The 25,545-nt window shown below is 41.5% G+C and overlaps 1 protein-coding gene across 4 annotated transcripts in view; it reads right to left on the minus strand.

The window, feature by feature from the left end:
- FMN2 (formin 2) overlaps nucleotides 1-20,336 on the minus strand; it is a 389,598-nt gene extending 369,262 nt beyond the window's left edge. For 2 of the 4 annotated variants that reach the window (XM_054660802.2, XM_054660798.2), the window contains exon 1: nucleotides 18,492-20,329. In XM_054660802.2, coding sequence (XP_054516777.1) covers nucleotides 18,492-20,106 — 1,615 coding nt within the window. In that variant the 5' untranslated portion in view covers nucleotides 20,107-20,329. Of the gene's footprint in view, nucleotides 1-18,491 lie in introns of all 4 variants that reach the window. The other 2 variants (XM_054660803.2, XM_016941596.4) reach the window with 2 other exon arrangements.
- Between the last annotated feature and the right edge of the window lie 5,209 nt (nucleotides 20,337-25,545).

The following is a 25,545-nucleotide window of genomic DNA, read 5'->3' on the forward strand; positions in this document are numbered from 1 at the left end:
ATTTGAACAGGGCTATACAATGTAAAAGGCATTTCTGCATCTACTGTCAGCTCTGTGAAGTAGGCAGAGCAGGATTTATCATCACAACTTCAAAGAAACTGAGGAATGAAAAGGTTCTAGAGTCTGCCCGAAGTCATAAGATTAGAAAGTGGCAGTGCCAAAACTGGACGCACACTCTGCTCTCCTCATTTTTATTCCAGGGATCTTCTACTTCTGACTCAGCCAGCAACTCTGGGAAAAGCTTCTGACCAACTTTCTGCATTCGGATATAAAAGAAACAGACCATGCGGTCTGTGCCCTGCAGGGGCTAACAACCTACTTACAACAACCAAAGCCCAAGAAGGAACATTTTAAAAGCAGTCTGTGTAGAATACACTGCCTTAATTAAACATCCTTAGTGGAACTGGGAGGCTGAGGAGGAGCAAAGATAAGATATAACCAAGCACTTAGGAGTCTGTCATATCCCAAAGAATGTCCTAGGCCTACTAGAGGAAGACAAGCTGAAGAAAACATGCTCCCTGCCCTTAACTAATAATAATAATAGTAATAATAATACAATAAGACGATGTAGCTGGCATACTCTTGTAGAAGAGATGCAGAGTACGGGCTGGTTCCTAACTGCTGACAACATACAGCAGGGAGAGTCAGTGTCTCAGGATGATGTATTTGCTATAATTGATGTGGAACACATCTTTTAATACCCTTCTCAATATTTCTAGTGTCAAGTAATATGAATGCATCAAATGTGCATCTCAGTTCACCACAGAGAACAGCCAACTTCTTCAAAACAATATTAAAGACACATTGTAGGCACTTTTTCTTGAAGACTGAGAGGATCTTCCTGCAAGAGTATCTAAATGAAGGGTGTACATAGGTTCAGTGAGTTCAACATAGAGCAGGGAGAGTCTCCCATTTTACTGAGACAAGAAAGTGTCCAAACAGGAATAGAAGCTTTGATGACAGACAGTAGGAGATGCTCTTCTCCCAGTACCCTTGATGGTGCATGTAACCTTTCTGGTTTTACTCACTCCAAAGACTAATCATTGTCATGAGGACGATCAAGTGACTCAGTGACAATCCACTTCAGTATGTTCATCTTCAGTATGTTAGAGCCAGAAGAAATCTTAGAGATCATTTCGTTCAAACCACTAATTCCACTGTAAAGAAATCAAGGCCCAAATACTTGAGTCATATGTCTAAGGTTATATACATGAGAGGGCTAAGTGTAAGTTTTGTACTGAGTTTTATGTCCTATAATAGCATTCAATTTTAATCATCTGTTTGAAACTTATATTTTAATAGCCTACAAATATGTCACTGATATTTTTTCCTTGTGTGCATGTTGGTTTTTTGGGTTTTTTTGGGTTTTTTTGAGACAGAGTCTCGCTCTGTTGCCCAGGCTGGAGTGCAATGGCAGGATCTCGGCTCACTGCAACCTCCAACTCCTGGGTTCAAGTGATTCTCCTGCCTCAGCCTCCTGAGTAGCTGGGATTACAGGCTCTCGCCACCATGCCAGGCTAATTTTTGTATTGGTAGTAGAGACAGGGTTTCACCATGTTGGCCAGGCTGATCTTGAACTCCTGACCTCAGATGATCCATCTGCCTTGGCCTCCCAAAGTGCTGGGATTACAGATGTAAGTCACTGCACCAGGCCCCTTCTGTGCATTTTTTAATGGTAGAAGGATGAACAAGACAGTTGCTGTATTTTAAAAGGTGTCAACACAGGTTTCTGTTTCTTCCAGGCCACTATATCTTATGCAAAATGAGAATTAAAACAGATGTCTTGTCACGTTAAATTTTTCTCTGACCTTATAGCTCAGACATAACTATCTAATAAACTTCCCTGATATCCCATGTTATCTATCAATTGAAATATTAGGAGGAAATAAGGATGTTGACAAGCAAATCTATTATAAGACATTAATGATAATTGCTTAAGTTTATGATGTCACTGAATACAGAGATATCACATATTCTGTATCTCACATACTAACGGCTTATACTTGCCAAATAAGAAAAAAAATAAGGAGGGCCATTTATGATCAAATAGAAATTACCATGTCTAGTTTTAGGTCCAAAATGCTGCAGGTTTTATAGTAAAAAGAAGACTGCTACAAGGATAAATATCTAGGGTTGTCTCAAAGAAAGAAAACAAACGTGAAATCCAATAGCTAGACAAACCATTAAGGAAAACAAGTCACAAAACACACAAGGATGATGAACTCCCTGCCCTCATCTGCAAAGATGACCATGGCTAATAAAGGGATTTGGACCAACATAAAGCAGAGTGAAACTCTACTACCCCTGGAGGAATCAAAATTCACTGAATCCAGGTACACCTTTGATTTCGACACTCTTACAGGAAGATCCTCTTAGTCTTCAAGAACAAGTGCCTACAATGTGTCTTCATCATTGTTTTAAAGAAGTTGACTGTTCTCTTTGGTGAACTGAGGTGCACGTTTGATGCATTTATGTTACTTGACACTAGGGATATTGAGAAGGGTATTAAAAGATGTGTTCCACATCAATTATAGCAAAAACATCATACTGAGACAGAGTATTCAAAAAGTGACTTTGTTATAGAGAGTTCTCGGTACTACATGTCTATTAAAATTTATATAAAGTTCAATTTGACTAGCATCAAGGGATTTTTTTCCTGGGGAAGAGAGAAAAAGACACTATCCAACTTCAATTTACCAAAGGTTGAAAATGACAAAAATAAATAGAGAAATTTAATCTAATAAATCTAATGAAGTTGAAAAAAGAATATCATAGAACACATATGATGATAACTACCAACCACTTTTCAGGAGCTATGACAGGTTATGAATTTCCTGGTATTTTTTTAAAAGGTCATGAAATAAATCAAGATTAAAAGGGAAAAACTATAGAAAGTCAAAAGAAAAATGTTTTTTAAATTTAATTGTTGTATCTATTAAGTTAAATCCATAAAAGTGACTCTAATAAATGGCAGCTTCTAAAATCACTTGGTTGAAGAGTTTTAAATAAATATTTAAAGCAGTCTCAAATAAAAGGAATGAGTCACACAGATCATAGCTGCTGCTCTTACTTTTCAAGTCACACATCATTGACTCTCCGAGCTGGAAAGAATATCAGTGGTCAAATTCAGCCTCTCCAGGGCTATGACCACCCCATTTGATCTTCACTCAGTCTCTATTTTAACATCTCCAGTGATGATGAAATTGCTCTTCTCAAGACCACGCATGCCAACACTGGACATTCTGTAAGGGATGGCTTCCCTTATGCTGACTTGAATCATACAAACTGCTATCACATCTAGCTCCTTCATCCTGAACACATTCAGTCTTCTGCTTGAATATAAATCTGAGGTTTCAATTGTGTTCCTACAGTCAATGGAAAGCTACTGGAAAATTTGGAGAGTGGCATTAAAAATCCTCCTGGAAAAGGCCGGGCATGGTGGCTCATGTCTGTAATCCCGGCACTTTGGGAGGCTGAGGCGGGCGGATCACCTTAGGTCAGGAGTTAGAGACCAGCCTGGCCAACATGGTGAAACCTCGTCTCTACTAAAAACACAAAAATTAGCTGGGCGTGGTGGTGGGCGCCTGAAATCCCAGCTACTTGGAAGGCTGAGGCAGGAGAATTGCTTGAACCCAGGAGGCGGAGGTTGCAGTGAGCAAGATCGCACCATTGCACTCCAGCCTGGTGACAAGAGCAAAAACTCCGTCTCAAAAAAAAAAAAAAAAAAATCCTCCTGGAAAGGAGGGGATGAGTATTTAAAAACATATTTTTGGAGGTATATTTTAACAGGATATAGAGACTAATTAAATATAAGGAGGAGGAAGAGTGGCATAGCTTGGCTAACTTGCACTTCCAAATTTCTGGCTTAAGAAACTGGGTAAAGAGCTTTGTTAGATGGTATTATCTACCAGGAATCCAATAATACATAAGGGAGCAGGTTGGGTTTGGAGAAAAGATGAGTTCAGTTTGAAACTATTCCCATATCTATATAAAGATGTTTAAAAGACAATATGAAATTGGCACCTGAAATTCACAAGAGAGATCTGAGCTAGAAATATGATTTATCAACATGCAGGGAAATGTTGGATGTTTCATAGACTACTCAGGGTGGATGTTAACACAGACTACATACGAAGCCTGGGGAGAAAGCATCATTTAATTAGGAAGAGTTATAGGTGGAAGAAGATCATATGAAGGTGTCTAAAAGGCATCCCAAAAGGCAGAAGGCAATCTAAGAAAAAGTATGCAATGGATACTCGGGGGTGAATGGTGTTCTGATTGGACAAAACACTATAGAGTTGTTTAAATTATGCTTTTGAAGTATTTTAAATAATTAGTGAGATTTTTATTAATGTTCAATGTAAGACACAACGTACTAAATTAAAACATTAATAATGTTTCTGGGTTTTAGGATTATGGCTCCCCAAAAAGTGTATGGAAATCCACAAAAACTTACCATATTTAATGCTAAAAGGAAAGCCACAATAATTCCAAAAGAATCTACACAATGTATACTGTTCTATGATTATATTTCAATTATTTGCTGTAAAAAAAAGCACTACCTTTAAAATCTCATATAACTGTAAACTATAGATTTTACTAAATAAACTTTACATTTAAATAACATTCATAAAGGAAATCATACAATATTTATACCTGATAGGTACTGAAAACATTTCTTTACCTTAACAATAATCAACTAGAAATAAAACTAAAGTAAGATCCCATTCCCATTAGTAATAAAATATATGAAGCATCAGGAAATAGTTCAGCAAAGGAAATACAAACTCTTTATGGAGAAAAGTCTAAACTCTATTAAAATGAATAAAAGATGATCTGAATAAATGAAGAGCTCTTTCACATTCTCAGATAAACTGATATTATAAAAGTGGAAACAGTCCTCAATTTAATCTATGAATTGACTAAAATCTCAATCAAACAACTTCAGGATTTTTTAAGAAACTCAACAACCTATTCTAATTTTATTCTAAATTTATATGGAGGCCGGGTGCAGTGGCTCACACCTGTAACTCCCACACTCTGGGAGGCCAAGGTGAGTGGATCACTTGAGGCCAGGAGTTCAAGACCAGCCTGGCCAACATGGTGAAACCCAATCTCTACCAAAGATACAAAAATTAGCCGGGCATGGTGGTGGGCGCCTGTAATCCCAGCTACTCAGGAGGCTGAGGTAGGAGGATCACTTGAACCCAGGAGGTTGAGGCTGTAGTCAGCCGAGATCACGCCACTGCACTCCAGCCTGGGTGACAGAGCGAGACTCCATCTCAAAAAATAAATAAATAAATAAATAAATATTTATATGAAAACTCTAGAGTCCATATTGAGGAACTAAGTCAACTTTGAAAAAGGAGATACTTCTTTTGGAGACCATCAGACATTTTGCAAAGTCACATTTATGAGAACCATATGGTACTTGCTGAAGACACAAAAATACACATAAAAGGAATGAATATAAATCTCACAAACAGACTTATCTATGTATGGGAATGACCTAAAGGTAGTATCAAAAACCAATGAGTAAAAGACTATTTAGTAGATGGTGCTGGGAAAACTGGCTTGTCAAATGGAGAAAAAGAAAACTTGAGCCCTATATTACACCATACACTCAAGAGGACTCTACATCAAAGACTTAAACGTAAAGGGTGAGATGATAAAGTTAATAGAATACTACAGAGGGCAGAAAAGTTAATAGAATACTACAGAGGGCAGAATTTTTGTAACCTAGGAGTAAGAGAATTTCTTAAATGAGACAAAAATAACACAAACTATAGGTTAAAAAGAGATTTGCCCAGGCATGGTGGCTCACACCCATAATCCCAGCACTTTGGGAGGCCAAGGCAGGCAGCTCATGAGTTCCAGACCAGCCTGGGCAACATGGCGAAACCCCATCTTTACTTAAAACACAAAAAATTAGCCGAGCTTGGTGGCGCATGCCTGTGGTCCCAGCTACTTGGGAGTCTGAGTTGGAGGGTCACCTCAGCCTGGAAAGTCAAGGCTGCAGTGAGCTATGATCGTGCCACTGTACTCCAGCATGGGCGACAAATGAGACTGTCTCAAGAAAAAAAAAAAGATTTGACTATATCAAAATTAAGTATTTTTATGTTCAACCAAGGACACTACAAATTTAAAAGAAGGATAAATATCAGGGGAAGATCTGTTATATCTAAAACTGACTCTATATATCAAGATCCCATGATTACATAGAACTGAATCCACTCCAAATCATTTAAATAGGAAGAGATTTACTATAGAGTACTACTTGGTTTACAGAATCGTGGCGAGCCTAAATAAAAAGGTTCTAGCATCTTTTTAGAAGCCACTCACAAAGCCACCATACAGGACCAGGCCACCAAAGAAGCGGCTGCCTCATCTCCGATCTAAAGTCGTTGGCTGTAAAAGTACACTTCCACTGCTAGGAGCAGGACTCCTCATCACCGGATGCTCCCTCTGCTGCCAGCTCCACAACTGTTGTGCCTACTTCTAGCCACACCAGCCGCGTGGGCGAACCAAGCCCCACTTCTGGGTAACAGTAAGGCTAGCACCTGAACGCTAGACCCCTGCTAACCTTGCCCTGGAAGAATTAGAGAGTTTTTCAGCTGTGCTTGCAAGTAGAAACAACAGAAGTCAATCTTAGGACTTACTAAGGCCTTCTAAACCTGGCACAAATCCATCAAACCTAAATCACATCTGAAACACAACCTGCGAGGGAGTCTGAAAAATGTCATTTTTAGATTTCTGGTCTCTAAGCTAAGAAAAAGCCAGAAAGAGGCTTAGTGACAATCCATCATATCTCCAACATTGGTAATAAATAGAATAATAGCTAGAATATGCAGGAAGCCCTGTGAATAAACAAGGAGAATCAGGAAACTCGACAGAAAAATGTAAAGGGATATGAACAGGCAATTTGCAGAAGGGTAAACCTAAATGGCTAAAAATATACAACGGTTTTTCTCAAAAGCATTAGTCGGCAGATAAATACAAAGTAAAATAATGAGATACTACTTCCCCTCATTGGATTAGTGGAAATTGGATAATGCCAATTTGCCACGCTAAAGAAGCATAAACTAGGAAAGCATTCTGGAAACCAATCTGAAAGTACCTACTCAAATAAAACCTTTTATTTAATGACCTGACAATTCCACTTCCAAATGTATATCCCAGAGAAGTTTTCCCACAGCTCCCTGTATGGAAATATTCATCAGACTGTTTTCTCTGGTGGCCGAGAAGTACAGGAATCTAGATGTTTATCACCATGCTCATGTTTAAATAAAATCTAGGGAATGTGCCCAGAGCCACCACATTGAACAGCTCTAGGGGAACATTACTCACACACAATAAAAGGTGAATGGTGACCCTGGTGTTGAACAATCCAGCAGGACTTTCATTCTTAGGAATACTATATAACAGTGGGAAGCAAAAAACAAGGTGGAAATTCACCCAGAAAAGTTCGTAGATTTTTTTCCAAAGGTGGTTGAGTTTTGTTTTGTTCTTTTTAAGAAACAGAATGAGGTCTGCAACTCAGAGTATTTGTATAAACCAAACATAAACAGAAATACTATATACTTTAGAAAAATGCAGACTAATTCAAAGAGAGCAATAGATAAAAGCAGTTCTGTATGTCTACTAGAGGCTTCGGAATGGGAAGTGAAAATGCAGGGAGTATAATAAGGACAAAACGAGTTTTGCCTGGACTGATGATGCGAGTGTGTCACAGACTGGATTCTCATGAATACAACTACATGGATTCTTTTTTTCTCTGAGGACCAGGAAGAAAAAGTGTTAATAATACCTAAAATTACCAGAGAGAGCATGAGCTATCTGAAAAATGACTGAAGCACTTAGGACGAGGTGAGGAATAGTAGATCCTGAACAATGAGGTGACAAAACTACAGAGATTAAATATTAATACATATTAAAATATATATAATGTCTATTATATATAATATATAGCTTATATATGCTATATAACATAATGTCGGCCGGGCGCGGTGGCTCACTCCTGTAATCCCAGCTCCTTGGGAGGCCGAGGCGGGCGGATCACGAGGTCAGGAGATCAAGACCATCCTGGCTAACATGGGGAAACCTCGTCTCTACTAAAAATACAAAAAAGATTAGCCAGGCGTGGTGGCAGACGCCTGTAGTCCCAGCTACTCGGGAGGCTGAGGCAGGAGAATGGCGTGAACCTGGGAGGCGGAGCTTGCAGTGAGCCGAGATCATACCACTGCACTCCAGCCTGGGGATAGAGCAAGACTCCGTCACAAAAAAATAATAATAATAATAATAATGTCTATATTAATATATTTAATACGTACATAGTAAAGAATTTAAACTCAATAGCCTCAGGGTGATAGGGGACCAATGACATGTTTCTATACTGGAACCCATTCAAGTTTGTATGTTAAGTCATTTACTCTCTTGCTTCATGCAGAATGGAGTGGAGAAACGCAGGTTGTGGACAAAAGAATGTTGAGGAGGCTCTTGATAGGGATTTAAACTAGGAAGGGTAGAGATAATGGAAACAGAAATTAGAAGACATTTTAAAGAGATACTTAGGAAAAGAAAAGAGAAAATGGAAAGATGAACTGGGTGTGAAGTATGAGAAGGATGGAGGAATCCAAGAATATGGCAAAGCTAGACGGCAATGCCTTGATTGGGAAACCCAGAAGGAGGGTGTTAAGAGGGTGGGTAAAATAGTAAGTATAGTTTTAGACACGGTGAATATCCTAGGCTTGTGATGTCTAAGTGAGATACGTCTGAGGTCCAGAGAAACACAGAAACTGCAGACACAACTCTAGCAGTCTATTGGTAACTGACAAAGACAAGAGCACACATACAAAAGGAAATCAGGGGCTCAACCTTAAGGGCTTAGCCTCAAGCTAAAGCTAAAGCCACATGCCTAGCTTTTATTATCCAAAAGCAGACGATATGAAAATGATCTGTGAATTCAGAGTCAAATGAGTCTCCTTAGAGAAATAATCCAAGTTAAAGATTAAAGGCATTGGCCAGGAGCAGTGGCTCATGCCTGAAATCCCAGCATTTTGGGAGGCCGAGACAGGCGGGTCACCTGAGATCAGGAGTTCGAGATCAACCTGGCCAACATGGTGAAACCCCGTCTCTACAAAAAAAATGCAAAAATCGGCCGGGTGTGGTGGCATGTGCCTATAGTCCCAGCTACTCGGGAAGCTGAGGTGAGAGAATCTCTTGAACCTGGGAGACAGAGGTTGCAGTAAGCCAAGATGGCGCCACTGTATTCCAGCCTGGGTGACAGAGTGAGACCCTGTCTCAAAAAAAAAAAAAAAAAAAAAAAATTAAAGGATCACCTTTTTACTGATATCACGTTGTCAGCCCAGGCAAATGTCTCTCCACTTTCTCCACTTAAATCACTGCAGTTCTTATACAACCCTCTCTGCCTATCCCCAAAATATTGAATCCAACAGAGTCAACATACTTCTGGATTTTTCTAAAAATTGAACAGAGACAGATCAAACCCTATACCCTGAAAGAAACTGCAAGGATACCATCCACACATTTTATATCCCCAAAGCCATTTAACCAAAATAGGACCAAAAGGACAGAAGATATAATTGGCTTATAGAAGAACATTTTGGTTAGCTGCAAAATGTAACACTTCCCACAGAGAGCTCACATAACTTACCCTCTCCAAACAGGCAAGTATTGGTCTATAAGAAAAAGAAGCCAATTATCTACAAGCATATAGGTTAAAAAATGAGTTGCAAAGATTATCCCTATTGTTACCTCATTTCTTTTATTATACTTTTAAAAGATAAAGCTTGTATCTCAATAATGAAGAGCGTCCTTACGAAACTCTCCACAGAGTATTCAAATGCATTTATTTGGGATCCTGAAATAGTTCTATTCTAGTCCTTAATGGGCTCAAACAAGCTGTACTTGTTTAAGGCCAATGGAACTTTTTTCTTTTTAAAGTAAAAAACCTAGGAACTCTCAACACCTTTTAACCTTCTAGTTTCTAAGAAATTTTTAATATCAATGCACACTTCTAAATGGAATACCACAGACTCATAAAAAGTATTTCAGTAAGCATATTCAATAGTAGGAAAAACTGAAAATGAAACAAAAACCAATATATTAAAGTATATTGAAGTAAGAGAATTAATAGTACTGCTTTTATTGAGCAGTTTAAACTATAATGAAAAATGCAAAGCCTACAATCCATCCAAGAACAAGAGATGACTTACATTGCAGATAATGAACCTAAAAGTAATGACTCAGTATATTTTGTGCCAATATTAGAAAGCCTTCATATATTCTAAATCTTCGAGCCATACATTATATAACATAGCTTTCCATTTCATACATTTTCATAACACAGAATCAACCAACATACATAATCACTATATCAGTGTTCAAAAACACAAGGCCCTATCAAGACCAGCCTGGGTAACATAGTGAGACCCTGTCTCTCCAAAAAAAAAAAAAAAAAAAAAAATTAGCCAGGCATAGTGGCTCACGCCTGTGGTCCCAGCTATTCTGGAAGCTGAGGTGCTGAGGTGGGAGGATTGCTTGGGACCAGGAGTTTGAGGCTGCAGTGAGCCATGAGCACACCACTGCGCTCCCGCTTGGGTGGCAGAGCATGACCCTGTCTCAAACACACACACACACAACACAGACACACAGGCACACACACACATACATACACACACACACGGTCCTATTGTCAGATAATGACAGTCTAACCAATGCAAATCTCCTTCAGCATGAATCAAAAATTGATCAAAACTATCAAAGTCAAAACATCACCACTCTCACCATCAATTACTCCATGGTATAAACGGGTCTTCCGGCATAGGAATTTTCTTCAGCTCTACCAATAAAGGAAAGCTCTAAATACACAGAGCATCCCTATTAGGCAGAAAAGGTACCTGCTGGAATCATCATTTCTATAGAACCACAGTGCTGAAATTGACTTGAAGGAAGACGCTTCCCAGCAAGATTGCATTCACTCTTCCAACCTGGGAAGCCAGGGTATTAACAAGAGGCAAGAAATGATTGCCTTGTGCCCTAATAGGAAGCTGGTGGTAAAACGGAAAAGGGAAATAGATTGTTCTCAGCCTGCACTCTTCCCATAGTGCTGACACTAGCTTACTGAAACACATTCTTTCCCCTCCTGCGTACCTAAAACAACCATTTAAATGACACAGAATTTCTTCCCGTATGTGTCCACTCTATCACCAGGTACTACAACAAAGAACCCTTCTGCATGAAGTACAAAAAAAGACTCAACTGAGTAGTGCCTAAGCCTTTTTAAGCATAATTTTGAAACATAATATAGGCTTGATTTTCTCAAGACAGTATTCCATTCCTCCTGAAAACAATAGGACTGTTTTCAGTCCATTGCAGCTCTAGGGTAACAGATAATAAAGCTTCCAGTGGGTTCCTGGTAGGTTGGAGCCTGGCTGGATCACAGAATAGAGGCAGTAATTTTCCTATCCAATCAACACTTCCAAGTACATCTTTACAAAGGAAGAAGACATAAATTCTTCCCTCCTTCTCACCCATAGTGGAGCAGTAGGTATCAAAAGGATAATAAATCTCTAGTGTGGTTAGCATCTTATTATAGCATCCAGAAATAATTGTTACTCATTCCTAGAATTTTGATGTTATGACTACCTTGCTTTACTACCATTCCGAACTGACTGAGGTCATATTTTCCATATATTTATATTTTAAGATAAAAAAGCCTTAGAAAGTTTCTACTGTCACTAAAATGATATCTAATAACTATCAAGTCACAGGCAGTACATTTTTGTTTCTTCCTAATGGTCCCTTAATGCTAACTTTTATTAGCATCAGGTTAGTACTTAGAATACAAAACAGGAATGAACAGAGGGATACAATTTTCTCTATTCCCTTTACCTCTTCTTTCATTACAATAACATTTATATTTGGAAGGTCAGTTGCTGTAATGTCATTACTATTTTAACATTAACCTGCAGAAACAAGAATAGCTATTCTTCTATCAACATAAGTTCTATAAAGTATCATTGATTCAATCACACCTCACTGAAAATAATTAATTTTGACTGCCCAGAAAGGTTAGCAATTTTCCAGCTTCAATTCAACTAGTTTTAATTGCCAGTAGGAAGCCTGGATACTCAACTTGTCTATATCACTGCCAAAAATGGTGAATGAGCAAGTATTCATCAAGACCTGAGTACAGTCGGTGCTTTTCACATATTGACAGGCACAGAGCAAGGCACGGAAGAGATATCTGTGGACAGATTAGTAGGAGAGGAGATGATGGATGGATGGAATCAGGTGAACAGGCAAGGAGGAAGGAAAGGCAGAGGGTGGCAAGAAAGAAGACCAGAAGAATCCCTAAATCCAAGAAGCATATATAATATGATCTAGACAGTAAAGTACAGAGAAAGTGAGATGACAGCCAGTAAGGTCTGGCTGGAAAAGATACAAAGAGGAAATGGAATTCAATCAGCACTTTTCAAATGCTAAAGCAAAAGAGACGAATCATGTATTCCAAGAGGGTAAAGCTGCAAGACAAAGGCACAAAGTCGGGAAAATGAAATGCATGTTCATAAAACAGTAAGCAGATTAGTTTGTGTAAAGTAGAGCATTTATGAAGGAGACCGTGGGAAGGTAAAGCTGCAAAGTCAGGGGGTTGCAGCCAGATGCTGTGCAGAGCAGAAACACTGAGGGTGTCAGCTACCGCCTCCTCTTCCCACCCCTTCTTTGGAAAGCAGCACCCTCCCCCAAATCTTACAGCCACACCCCATCATATGCTTTCCTTATCCAACCCCCGCCACAGAATATCTGATAAGTGACAAAATGCTTACAATTCCAGAAAAAAAAAAGAAAAAATAATACATAAACAATTTGCAAAAAAAAAAAAAAAAAAAAAAACTGGGGCTCAACTAGTATCTGGTCAGTTCATATCCTGCTAAGTTTTGTATACAATTTCAGAGTTGTTTTAACCAATTTGGCTCTGATCACTTTGAACAATGACTTTTTTTTTAAGATAATAAATCCAGTCAGGAGAGCAAATAGCCCCAGTTAAGTGCCTCTCATGTACCAGGCAGAATTGTAGGGGCTTTATGTATGCTATTTCATTTCATCTTAATAGTATTAATTTGAAATTATTCTTCTACCTTCATAGATATGAGGAAAAATTACTGGAGACTCACTTAGCTAAACAGCAAAACTAGGATTGCAAATATACCTAGAATAAACGTAGTTAGAATAACTACTGCTACCTTCATCCAACTGTATATTTTCTGTATCTTTTCAGAAGAATCAGAAGGAAAAGCACTAAAAGTACCTGCTCCATTTCAAATACGCATGGCTTATATCCAAACGCCTAAAGCTCTTAAAACTAGGCCCATCCTCAACTCATAAAGCAGTCATTAAAACCCATCACTGAAGCTACTGGTGCACTTGACTTCAATCCAAACCACAGGCCTAAAGAAACCATGAGAAAGGATGTTTCAGACCCATCTACAATGATTGAAGATCAGTGTTCCGGTCCCCGCTTACATCGCCAAATTCTTCTCTGATATATGGAACCCAGTAAGGCAGTATTTAGGGGAAAGCATAGCATTCATATAAACCCCTTTCCTTTTATAATAAGACATTTTATACATATCAGGCAGATTCTGACCTTCATTCATCAGACATTAACTGGACATCTATACTCTGTCAGGGGCTCTGCTGGAAATCAAACTGCTCCTGGCCTTAAAAAAATCCAATGTAGCAATTTACCAAGCCGTATGAGAAAATGTGTACTCCTAGAGTGGGTTCTTCCCTCTACTGATATAAAAATCAAGATAGGCCTCCTAGCACTTGGGGAGGCCAAGGCGGATGGAACACCTGAGGTCAGGAGTTCAAGACCAGCCTGGCCTACATGGTGAAACCCTGTCTCTACTAAAAATACAAAAATTAGCTGGGTGTGGTCATGGGCGCCTATAATCCCAGCTACTCAGGAAGCTGAGGCAGGAGAATTGCTTGAACCCAGTGGGCGGAGGTTGCAGTGAGCCAAGATCACGCCACTTCATTCCAGCCTTGGCGACAAGAGTGAAATCTGTCTCAAAAAAAAAAAAAAAAAAAAAAAAATTCAAGATAACCTTTAGAAAGGCCAAAATCAGAGTTGCACAATCCAAGTTCTAGAGCCTATGCACTTTGTTAATTAGCTAGTCCTCCAAAAGCTCAATGATCTACTTGGTTTCATCTTATACATATTAACAACAGATTTGGTTTTTTAAGGACATATCCTGGATGGGCCACTTACTAGCTTAATGCCCTTAGACAAGAAGTTACTTTACTGTCTGAGCCTGGGTTTTTTCATTCGAAAAATGAGGATAAACAGCTACACCTCAAGACTGTTGTTAAGGATTACAGATAGTTATGTAATGCACCAACAGAGTCTGGCACTTAGAAGTACAATAAGTGTAACCAATATCATAATTACAGGAACTGTATGCCAATTGCAAATTGATCAGAAAAGTCAAATTACAAAAACATTGAGGGACAGGAGCAAAGAGACTAAAGGCAGCTATAGCCGGGCGCGGTGGCTCACGCCTGTAATCCCAGCACTTTGGGCGGCCGAGGCGGGCGGATCATGAGGTCAGGAGATCAAGACCATCCTGGCTAACACGGTGAAACCCCGTCTGTACTAAAAATACAAAAAATTAGCTGGGCATGGTGGTGGGCGCCTGTAGTCCCAGCTACTCAGGAGGCTGAGGCAGGAGAATGGCGTGAACTCAGGAGGCGGAGCTTGCAGTGAGCAGAAGTCGTGCCACTGCACTCCAGCCTGGGCAACAGAGCGAGACTCTGTCTCAAAAAAAAAAAAAAGGCAGCTATAACAATAAATAGCTGGCAGCAAGAAAACAATCAAGAAACTACACAGACACAAAAACTCAGAAACTACAGACTGAAGCCAACAGCCCACACACTTCAATAGCTGTTGAGGACATCACTAATGTTTTTATAAGATGTAACAATGATGTGCCTGAAGATGACATTAAGCCCTTTAAAACAGATTAAACTTTTATTCCATGTGTTTAAAAAAAAAGATAAGCACATAATTGACTTGGGAAAGATTCCTATCAAAAGCGATTTAGCATCACAAATTTCACACGTTAGATATCTAAACTTTAATTAACTGCAAAACTCCAGTACCAAGCTTCTGTTATACTTAATATGTAAAGGAACCTCCCGAATTTCAGACGCCATTTTTTCTACTAAACACTGAAAAAGATGTATTTCAAACACATTAATTATGAAATACTTAAATGCAATGGCCTAAGGCATCATCAGTTTCTTAATAGCTAAAACAAGATAAAGTTTGGTCTCCCTCATTGCTAAATGTTTTTAGATCTACCAAAGAGACACAGACATGTGCCATAGAAATCCCTTTTCACTTGTATTTTCTCCCTATATTTGGAAGGCGGTAAAAAGCGAAAAACATCTGTTTCTTCCTGTAATGCTGACAACCCTCATTCTATGGTTTAAAAATAAAAGATGCTTATGGAAGCTTATAGATATAATGATCACCTGCTTCAAAGGCAGCTGGCAATTAATTGATCCAAATACATGCAAAATTAAGGCCAAAAAGAAATTTCCCTAAGGACAATGCCAGTGTTCCCCAAGCCTCTGGTAATTTCCAAGACACCCATAAAAAAATAGCAGAGGAGAGTAAAGAAGCAAACGTAGTGGCAGATGACATGAAGAGTTGACAGCTGAGACACAAGGGCCTGTGTCAATCTGGATTCATTTGACCACCATAAGAACAGTTTCCATGAGAGCTGCTTAGAGAAAATCTGGTTCACTCTGGCCAGCAATCACCCTTCATCCAGCTCAAGGAAGGCCAGATGTTCAACCATTAATGAAGGACACCTTATTAAAAACAGGAACTGGAAAATCTAATTAAAGAAAGGCCCTAAATCTGATCACATTTTTTATAAACAGTTTTGACTCTCTATATGGCCTTAAAACATTGTATATCCAAACAGAAATAATAATGACATTAGACTTGATTCATTGACTCGGTTTCTATTTCTGGATCTGCCTCTGAATGAATCACAGTGTGACCTTGAGAAAGTTATTTCACCTCTTTCTCTATCTACATTTCCCCACCAGTTACAAAGTTAGGTAAAACCTACTGATCCTCTTTTCCTGAACAATGCTGAGTGAATGACATAAACATATGGCAGCTGCTACACAAAAATATATTTGCTGATTACCAACCAGCTGTATCCAACCATCAAATACAAAATAGGTGATGTCCTTATAAAAATGACTAGCTCTGCAATGTTACTTTGTACAATTTAAAAAGCAAATCACCTGGAGAGGTCAACAAAACCCAGGTGGTTCCTATACAGGACTCTTAAGAGTCCCAAATTTCAAATTTGGGAATACTTAGCAAATTAAACTAAAACGCAAGTTCCAAGAAGACACTTGTTTTTTAAAGGAAAACAAACATTCAACCTATTTAGGGTCTTGTGATCTTCCAGGACTCTGTTCAATCCTCCTCTCTCAAGTCCTCTTCCCTCTCCCCTTGCCACCAAGCAGATAAGCCACTGCATCTGTGATGTTCCCAGCAGTGATTTGCATATCTATATCTATACAGATATTTCTGTGCACTGCACTTATTTCATGTCTCCTCCTCACTAGTCAGCGAGCCTTAGAAAGGCAAAATCATGATTTAATGGTCTATGTATCACCTACATCTAGAATACTGCTTTGCAAAGTGTGCTACCATTTAGAATACTGCCTAGCACAATGTGGCTGCTCAATGTGTGTGTGTGTGTGTGTGTGTGTGTGTATGCACATATATGCTTACAAATGTATATACATATATATATTTGCTAAATGAATGAAATAAATAAATTTCCAAAGTCTTATGCTAGTAGGAATAGCTATCATTAATATTAATGATTGATAATCATTATGGTGAATTATTTTCACTTTTCAAAAACTATATACGCGAATGTCACTTAGATAAAGAGAAAATATGTGATTTCTTACCAACATTAAATTCACAAAAATTAATGCAAAAACTTTCCAATCTTCTTCTATCAAAAGTGATCTTTCTTTTTTGTTTGTTTTGCATTTTTTTGTTTTTTTACAATTTATCTAGTGGGTATAAAACTACAAACATTCTTTTTTAACAATCTACACAATAAAGAGAAGGTGGAAAAGAAGAAAAATAAGAGTATGTGAAATGAACGGAAGAAGCTACTTTTAAGGGTAAGACCCTATAAGGGCAAAATAAAAGGTGGCCCACAGATGAAAATTAAAATGTGGTCAATAAAAGTAGCTACCCCAATATTACCAGCATTTAGTCAACTAAGAAGTCGCTGTCTGTGCCGAGAAATTTCATCTAAGCAATGTTTTACAGATAATGTATTTATTAAAATAACAGAACATAAGATTTTAAAATTTTCAGATTGCATTTGAAATGTTTAATCCTTCAAATATTTATCATAAACCTATCGGTAGTCATGTAACTTTTCATATTTTTCGATTCATTAAATTCTAACACTCTATTTCATTTAATAATTAAGAATAGAGGTTAGGTAAACATGTTGGGCTCTTAAGGTAAGGCCTTGGGCCCTGTAAGCCTGTAAGCTAGGATAAACTCATTGGACTGCTTGACACTGACCACAGCAAACACACTCTGGCTGTGCTTTATGCTGCCCTGGGTATGAGTCTATAACATATGCTAGGGAGGGGAGGTACCAGTCGGACTAGACGTGCTTTTGACCTTCCCACCTTCACTGTCTCCAAACTACAGGCTGTTCTGGGCTGGACCATGAAACTGAATGAAAATTATCCCTACTATTCTATTTATTTATTAATTCTCTAATAGCATGTATCGGATTTTCTTGCAGCAGCAAACAGCAGTGAGTGACCGCTTAACTTCACTAAGCAGCGGAACCCAGACTGCTGCAAGATAGAAACTACATATCACATACATACCAAACGTGGGCAAATACACACAGCTATGAGAGCGGTCAGAGACTGCCTTTGGATCATACCGGAATAAATGATTTGTGCCTCCAAAACCGACTCTTGCGAAAGAACCATGAACAATTTTTTTTCTTTTTAATGCTGTGGTGATGAAAAATGAAAGAGAAGAATGATGGTTTAGCTAACGAGACGAAAAAGGAGTTTATCTCCCTGGCGTGACCCGAAACTTTGTGAATAGCAGGTATTTTGGTGAAATGGGCAGAGCGACTTAGGACAGACACAACTAAGTTGTTCCCTTTAAGATGTTGTAAGAACACAGAAAACCAACAAGTATGTCCAAGTCATTTCACCGTGGGGGGTGAGCTCGCTGGGCGGAAAAGGATTCCCTACGGAGAAGAGATGTGCCACTACCAGGTCACCGCCTTCCAGAGCCCAGAGAGGGCGGGTGGCAGGGGAAGGCCCTGACTGACAGGCGACTTGAGACCCGGAGGCCAGCAGCAGGGCGCGCTCACCTGTGAACACGTTCTGGAAGCCATCCGCAGCCGCGGGCGCCCCAGACGCCTTGGCGGCCAGTGCTGGGGACACCCCACCGCCGCTGTCACTGGCCACCCCGCGCTCCAGCAGGTGCGCGGAGCCTCCCGCCCGGGGCGTGCGGGCGCCTAGCTCCTCCGTCCAGTCAGCCGAGCGGCTCAGGCCGGCCGCAAGGCCGCCGTCGGCCCGGTGCTTCTTGGCCGGGGCGGCTACGGAGGCCAGGGCAGTTCTGGACCCTCGGCTCAGGGAGGGTTCCGGCCGCCTCTTGATCCTGGGGCTCTGATTAGGGGATTGAGACGGGGAGTGATTGGGCGAGCTGAGCTGCCGGGTGGTGGTCTTGATGTAGCAGGGGGTGATGAGCGGGTAGGGCTTGAAACAGCGCTGGCTAGGCGCGGGGCTGCCGGGCAGGGAAGCGGCCGCGGGGGCGTCAGGTCCTTGCGCCTCCTCCTCCGGCTCTTCCTCCAGCCTCTGCGGGGCGTCCTCTCCCACCTCCGGGGCCCACTCCTCCCCCGGAGAGCCCCGGGGCGCATCCTCAAAAGCATCCTCCTCACCCTCCTCATCCGTGTCCCCAGCCCCTCGCACGGGGGCTCCGGCCGCTTCCTCCCCCGGCCCGGCCTCGGGAAATGGGAAAGCCGTGGAGGAGGGCGAGTCTTTGGCCGCGGGTTGCGCTGCCGGGAGACTGGGCGCCTCGGAGACCGGGAGGCCGCCGGGGGACGGCGGTTGCTGGGGCTCCCGGGGCTCGGCGGCCAGGCTCTCGGGCAGGTCGGAGAGCGCGGACAGCGCCTGCTCGGTGTCCGGACTGCCCGGGGCCTCCCCAGCCCCGCCGCTCGGCCCCAGCAGGAACCGGTCCAGGCCCAGGAAGGCCCCGGGCTGAGGGGAGATGGCAGTGGGGGGCGCTGCAGGCTCCTCGGCGCCCTGGAGCTGCTGCTGCTGCTGCTGTTGCTGGAGCTGGAGCTGGAGCTGCTGCTGCTGCTGCTGCTGCTGCAGGCGGATCGCCTGCTGGATGTCTGAAAGCAAATCCTCTTGCTCCGTAGCCGAATGGAAGCTATAGATGTCCGTGTCCGAGCCCGAGCTGGTCCTTTGTCCATCCTGCGCCCCTGCTGCAGTTTCCACATCCTCGGCGATCGGCCGGCCCCCGACCCTAGCCTCGGCAGGCCCAGGACCCCCTGGACGGGTCACCTCAAAAGGGTCCGCACACTCGGTATCCGACAGGCCGGCCTCGTCCGCCGAGAGGCTGAGGTCCGGAGTCTTGGTGAGCAGGGAGTGAGCGCTGTCCAGCTCCCCGGTCTGCAGGGCCTGGGAATCCAGTACATCTTCGCGGGAGCCGCCGGCGCCTTTCCCCTTGGACAGATTCTTCCTGATCCGCAGGTTGGAAAACACCGAGGCTCTGGAGTCCGACTTGCTCTTCTTCTTGCCCGACTCCCCGCCGCCGCCGCCCCCTCCCCCCTTGCCGTGCTTGCCTAGCGCCTTCTTGCCCCCGCTCCCCTTCTTTGTGGCTTCCACATCCCTGGGCCCCAGTGCATCCTCGGCGCCACCGCCGCCTTCGTGCAAAGCATCACCTGCGCTCCTCTTCAGCTTCCCATCCTGGTTCCCCATGGTGCAATCCCGCTGCTGCGCCGCCGCGCCGCGGGCACTCAGGCCATCCCGGCCCTCCTCGGCCCCAGGTCCGGGCCGAGGGAGTCTCCCGGGAGAGTCAGGCGGCGGCGGGGGGAGCCGCTGGGAGGGGAGGCCGACGCGCGCCCGGCTGGCCCCGCTCGCATCTGCCGCCGCTTTGCATAATGCGCGGCGGCTCCCGTGGCTGCCGTCGCTGCGGCTGCGGCTGCGGCTAGGGGCCGGCGGGGCGCGAACATGCTCAGTGCAGAGCGCGGCGCCCACCAATGGCTGCGCAGAACGCAGCTCGGGCCTGGCTCCCCGCCCGCCGCCGCCGCCCCCTCTGCCCCCGCGCGGCTCCTCGCTGAACCTGGGCGCGAAAAACGTTTCCTCTATCTCGGGGACTTTAATCTCCACCGTGCGAATCGAATGCATTGTCCCCGACCGAAGAGATCGTCAGCTGGAAGATGCACTCTGATCTTCAAAGCTGCTGGACCTGCCAAGAGAAAAGTTAAATAAAAAAGAAGAAATTTTTACACGGGGAAAAACTGAAGCCCAATTCCAGTTTAGAGGTGCCATCGGGTCACGGCCACATACACAACCCCCTGTCTGCCTCTGCATGGCTGTTCAATAAATATTTGTTGAATGAATGGATTGTTCTGTTTCTTGAATAATTGATCATCTAATTGAACACTGTTAATGTGCTTGAGCATATGGTTTAGGAGAGGTTACTACACATGGTGCTGCTTTTATGTTTCACACACAGACCCCGCTTCTCCAGGAGAGGACATTAGCTGTCATTTATAAAATTGGTTTGTGATTTTTTTGTTGTTGTTGACAGAAGGAGAGGTAGGAGAAGTAGAAAATACTGAGATTAGTGTTGATTAAAATGCTAATCTCCAAATTCTATGTGTTTACCGTATAAATTAAACAGCATTTGTATTCAAAAAGGGTGCATATACGATAACTCCCAGGAGGTCAAACTCATCAATATTAAACATGTCACTATTGTGGCTGCCTATAAAAAGGAAAAAGACAGAAAGGAAACACCCTTGGCACAAACACACAAAATCAGATGTTATGCTATAAACTACCACTTTCCCAAGCAAACCCTTCCAGGCAGACTTCGTCCTGTAAAAGTTTCTTAACATTCTGGCCACAATATGGGGATAAACATTTTTCCTCATTGAATATTTTGTCATTGTTTTCATTATTTATTAAATTTAGTTACCTATTTTTTAAGAATAGTTTTTTTTAAAAAATATGGATATCTAAAGCTTTAAGCAGTAAACTGAGATTAAAGTGGCATTAATAAGTTTTACAAGTATTTAAGTAAAAGTCATTGATAACCACTTTGAAAATATGGAATAGACATCCAACTTATTAATATTTTCAAAGTAACCCAGAGGAGGGAGAAAAGCTATATATTATACTGTGCAACTTAAATGTAGCAAGCAAATGTGTAGTCTTCCTTTGCATATTATGAACCAGCCTTTAAAATTCTTTTTTTAAAAAGGTTGGTCTTGTAAGTCTTTGGTTACTAACCTTTTTCAAACTATGTTTTTAAAAATAAATGTAATTTAAGGGCAGTTAGCCAGTTATCCTTAGGTGGCCCTTTCGAGTAAATGCTTTAGAGAAATCAACTTTAATAACTTTGCCAGGGTTATATCCCAGTCTCCAAGCAATTCCGGAGTACATGAAAAGCCTTTGTTTCACCTCTTTCACAAGACTGCTCTCTCCTTTTTTCTAGAATCTAGGCTCCTCAGAGGGCACAATTTGCCTGCAGCTATTAGAATTTTCTGCTTCTTTGAGTGCTGAGGTACTTTGAATCTTGATTTTTGCTCTTTCTTTAGCAGAACGTCTTTGATTCTGAACTACTGATTTCCTTATTGTTTTCTTCTGTGCTATATTCTAGACGTTCAGAAGACAAAAGAAGGGAAAGAAGGAGGGAGGGAAAGAATTGATGATTTTTTTTCACAGTGACAGTTGTGCAGCAGGTCACAGCTGACAAATCTCTATTGCATGCAAAGGCTCATTTGAAATTCACAAGTGTGGGTATCAAATACACATAGGTGCTCTTAACTCAAGGATAATTAAAGCATGAGCTCAGGCTCAGAGAGGCTAAGAGATTTGTCCAAGGTCACATAGCAGCAGAAAGAATACTGGAACCTGCAAATTTAGACCACAATTTTTTTTTATAACATAAAACACTGCATAGTTTACTCTTGGGGGACCGGTAAGGATATCATAAAGGCAAACTACAAAGCTTTGCCAAAGGGTTCTTGTTATTTAATAGCTATTTAGTATTCCTAAGGATGCCTGAAACATGGCCTAACCTTAATTCCATTTGATCAGGTAAGAATATCATATCTGTGGTTGCAAAACTAGATTTAACAGATAATTAGAGATATTACCTCACGCCTGGCCACATCCTGGTAGCAAGACACAGACGAGAAACAGCAAAAGTGACCAGCCTCTATATTCATGTATCTAGAGTAATTCTAGTGTAATTGTCAATAAAAGTCTTCAGTGTTAGCATTCCAAAATGGTCACAAAAACTATTTTTATGAAATAAAGTACCACCCATTTTCCCACAAAGGAAATTGGATATGGGCTTTAAAAATTCAATTAGTAAAAGTAGGTTAGAAAACTCTAAACAAATATTGAACTCTAGCTGAGAATATGTATGCTGAAGTAGTTGGCTTAAGTGTACTGATTTTGGCAACTTATTCTAAACTGCATCAAAAAATAAGATACTTTAACAGATGCATGGACAGATATGTGATAAAACAAATATAATAAAATGTTAATTATATAATTTACATGGTAGATATATGGGTGTTCACTGGGAGCTTCCTTCAACTTTACTGTATGTTTGAAACTTTCTCTTTTTTTTGAGACGGTCTCATTCTGTCACAGACTGCTGTAATATGATCACAGCTCATGCAGCCTAGAGCTCCTGGGCTCAAGTGATCCTCCCACCTCAGCCTCCTGAATAGCTAGGACTACAGGCATTTACCACCATACCCAGCCAATTTTTCAATTTGTTTTGTGGAGATGAGGTTTCCCTTTGTTGCCCAGGCTGGGCTTAAACTCCTGGGCTCGGGAGATCCTCCTGCCTTTGCCTCCCAAATTGCTAGGATTATAGGCATAAGCTACTACACCTGGACTGTTTGAAACTTTTCATGCTCAAATGTTGAAGAAGAAAGTGGGTTACAAGAATAGATGCGTGGCTGGGCAGGGTGGCTCACGCCTGTAATCCCAGCACTTTGGGAGGCCGAGGCGGGCGGATCACAAGGTCAGGAGATCGAGACCATCCTGGCTAACACGGTGAAACCCCGTCTCTACTAAAAATACAAAAAAAAACTAGCCGGGCGTGGTGGCGGGCGCCTGTAGTCCCAGCTTCTCCGGAGGCTGAGGCAGGAGAATGGCATGAACCATGGAGGCAGAGCTTTCCAGTGAGCCAAGATCATGCCACTGCACTCCAGCCTGGGCGACAGAGCAAGACTCCATCTCAAAAAAAAAAAAAAAAAAAGAATACATGCATTTCCCAGATTTTTTGAAATTAAATTATGTAATGGTTGATAGCAATTAATAAATACTAAATGGCCAGGCGTGGTGGCTCACACCTGTAATCCCAGCACTTTGGGAGGCTGAAGCGGGCAGATCACAAGGTCAGGAGATCGAGACCATCCTGGCTAACACGGTGAAACCCCGTCTCTACTAAAAGTACACAAAATTAGCCTCGCGTGGTGGCGGGCACCTGTAGTCCCAGCTACAAGGGAGGCTGAGGCAGGAGAATCGCTTGAACCTGGGAAGCAGAGCTTGCAGTGAGCGGAGATCGCACCACTGTACTCCAACCTGGGTGACAGAGTGAGACTCTGTCTCAAAGAAATAAAAATAAAAAAAATACTAAATGAATCTTCCTCTCCTTCACGATTACCTGTCTGTCAGAATTCCATTTCATTTCCTTTTCTCTCTTCTTCCAGCTCTCTTCCTCCTCACTTACCCTCTTAATTGACTATAAGATATATTGAAATGTTTCTGATACTTGGTGTTTTGCTCTGTTTTGTTAGTTTTTATTTCTGCTTAACCTTGGTGGAATGCTTTAGAATCTCTAACAGAACAATTAGTTTGCATCTTAATTATCCAACTCATCCATTTCTCTAGCAGGTGAATGACACTTTTTTGCCCTAGTGTCAATTACTAATCTTTTGCCCTCCAAAATCCACCTCTCAGTCCTGACTTCACTCCAACACACTCGACTCCTGAACCTACTTCCTAGAGAACACCATGCCTCCAGTCAAATCCAACGTCTCTGCAACTGAACTCATATTTTCTTTCATAATCTGTTCTTCTTTTGTTTTTTCTTTGAGTAAGAGCGCTGCAATCCCTCCAGTTTCCCAAACCAGTGTTGTTGCTTACTCCTTCCTCTTCTCCAGTCCCTATAATTTACCAGTCACTAAGACTTCTCTATTCTTTTTTCGTAATGTCTCTTAAATGCATTCATGTGTCCCACCCCAAGTGCCACTTCTCTTGCCTCCTTCCCACCCCCACCTCCAACTCTCATCTGCTCCTTCCCATTATCACCAATGCTTCTGGACTGGGGTGATGATTTTGCTCCCCAGGGAACATATGACACTGTCTGGAGACATTTTTGGTTGTCACAGCGGGGTAGGGGGATAATGTTACTGGCATCAAGGATGCTGCTAAACAGCCTCCCCCGACCACCGCGCCCCATAAGCAAGAATGATTCAGCCCAAAATATCAGTAATCCCGTGGTGCAGACACTTGCTTTAGCATGAAGACTCTCACAGCTGACAGTCAATAAATGTTTACTGAAGGAGTGAAATAAATAAGAAATTAAAATTACATTTCTCAGTTAACTGAATTAAATCAGGAACTTAAAGGGAGAACCTAATAGAACAAATCAGATTTTAAATAGTCTATCTACAGTACCAAATATCTTAAATAGAGAATTAACTCTTCTCTAACGCACTCTAAGTTCTAAAAACTACACAATCTATATAAATATTTCAATTCCAAACATACTTGGTAACATTATAAAAAGTCCTTGCTCATACCAGAGATTTCCTGGTCACTAGAATGGAATTCCCAGAGCTCATTTTGCAGGGATGATTATGTGTATGACAAACAATTAGTTATATAGCTTTCCATTTGTACCACCATTATTCATTTTATCACCAATACAGAACTTAAAGTGTTTATAAAACAGAGAAAAAGTGAAATATTCCTCTCCCCAAGCAGTACAGAATGCACTACAAGTTTGTTTCTACACTGGAAAATATTTAAAGGTAAAAAATTCTAGGTCACTTAAGTTCCTCCCTGCTACAAATGAAACATAAAAGCCATTGTCTCCTAACCTCTGGAAAACTCATTAGCTTCCTCTGAAAAATTCCCTCTTCATTATATAGGCATACTTTG

The sequence above is a fragment of the Pan troglodytes genome, chromosome 1 (assembly GCF_028858775.2).
Source record: "Pan troglodytes isolate AG18354 chromosome 1, NHGRI_mPanTro3-v2.0_pri, whole genome shotgun sequence".
NCBI classification, from domain to species: Eukaryota; Metazoa; Chordata; class Mammalia; order Primates; family Hominidae; genus Pan; species Pan troglodytes.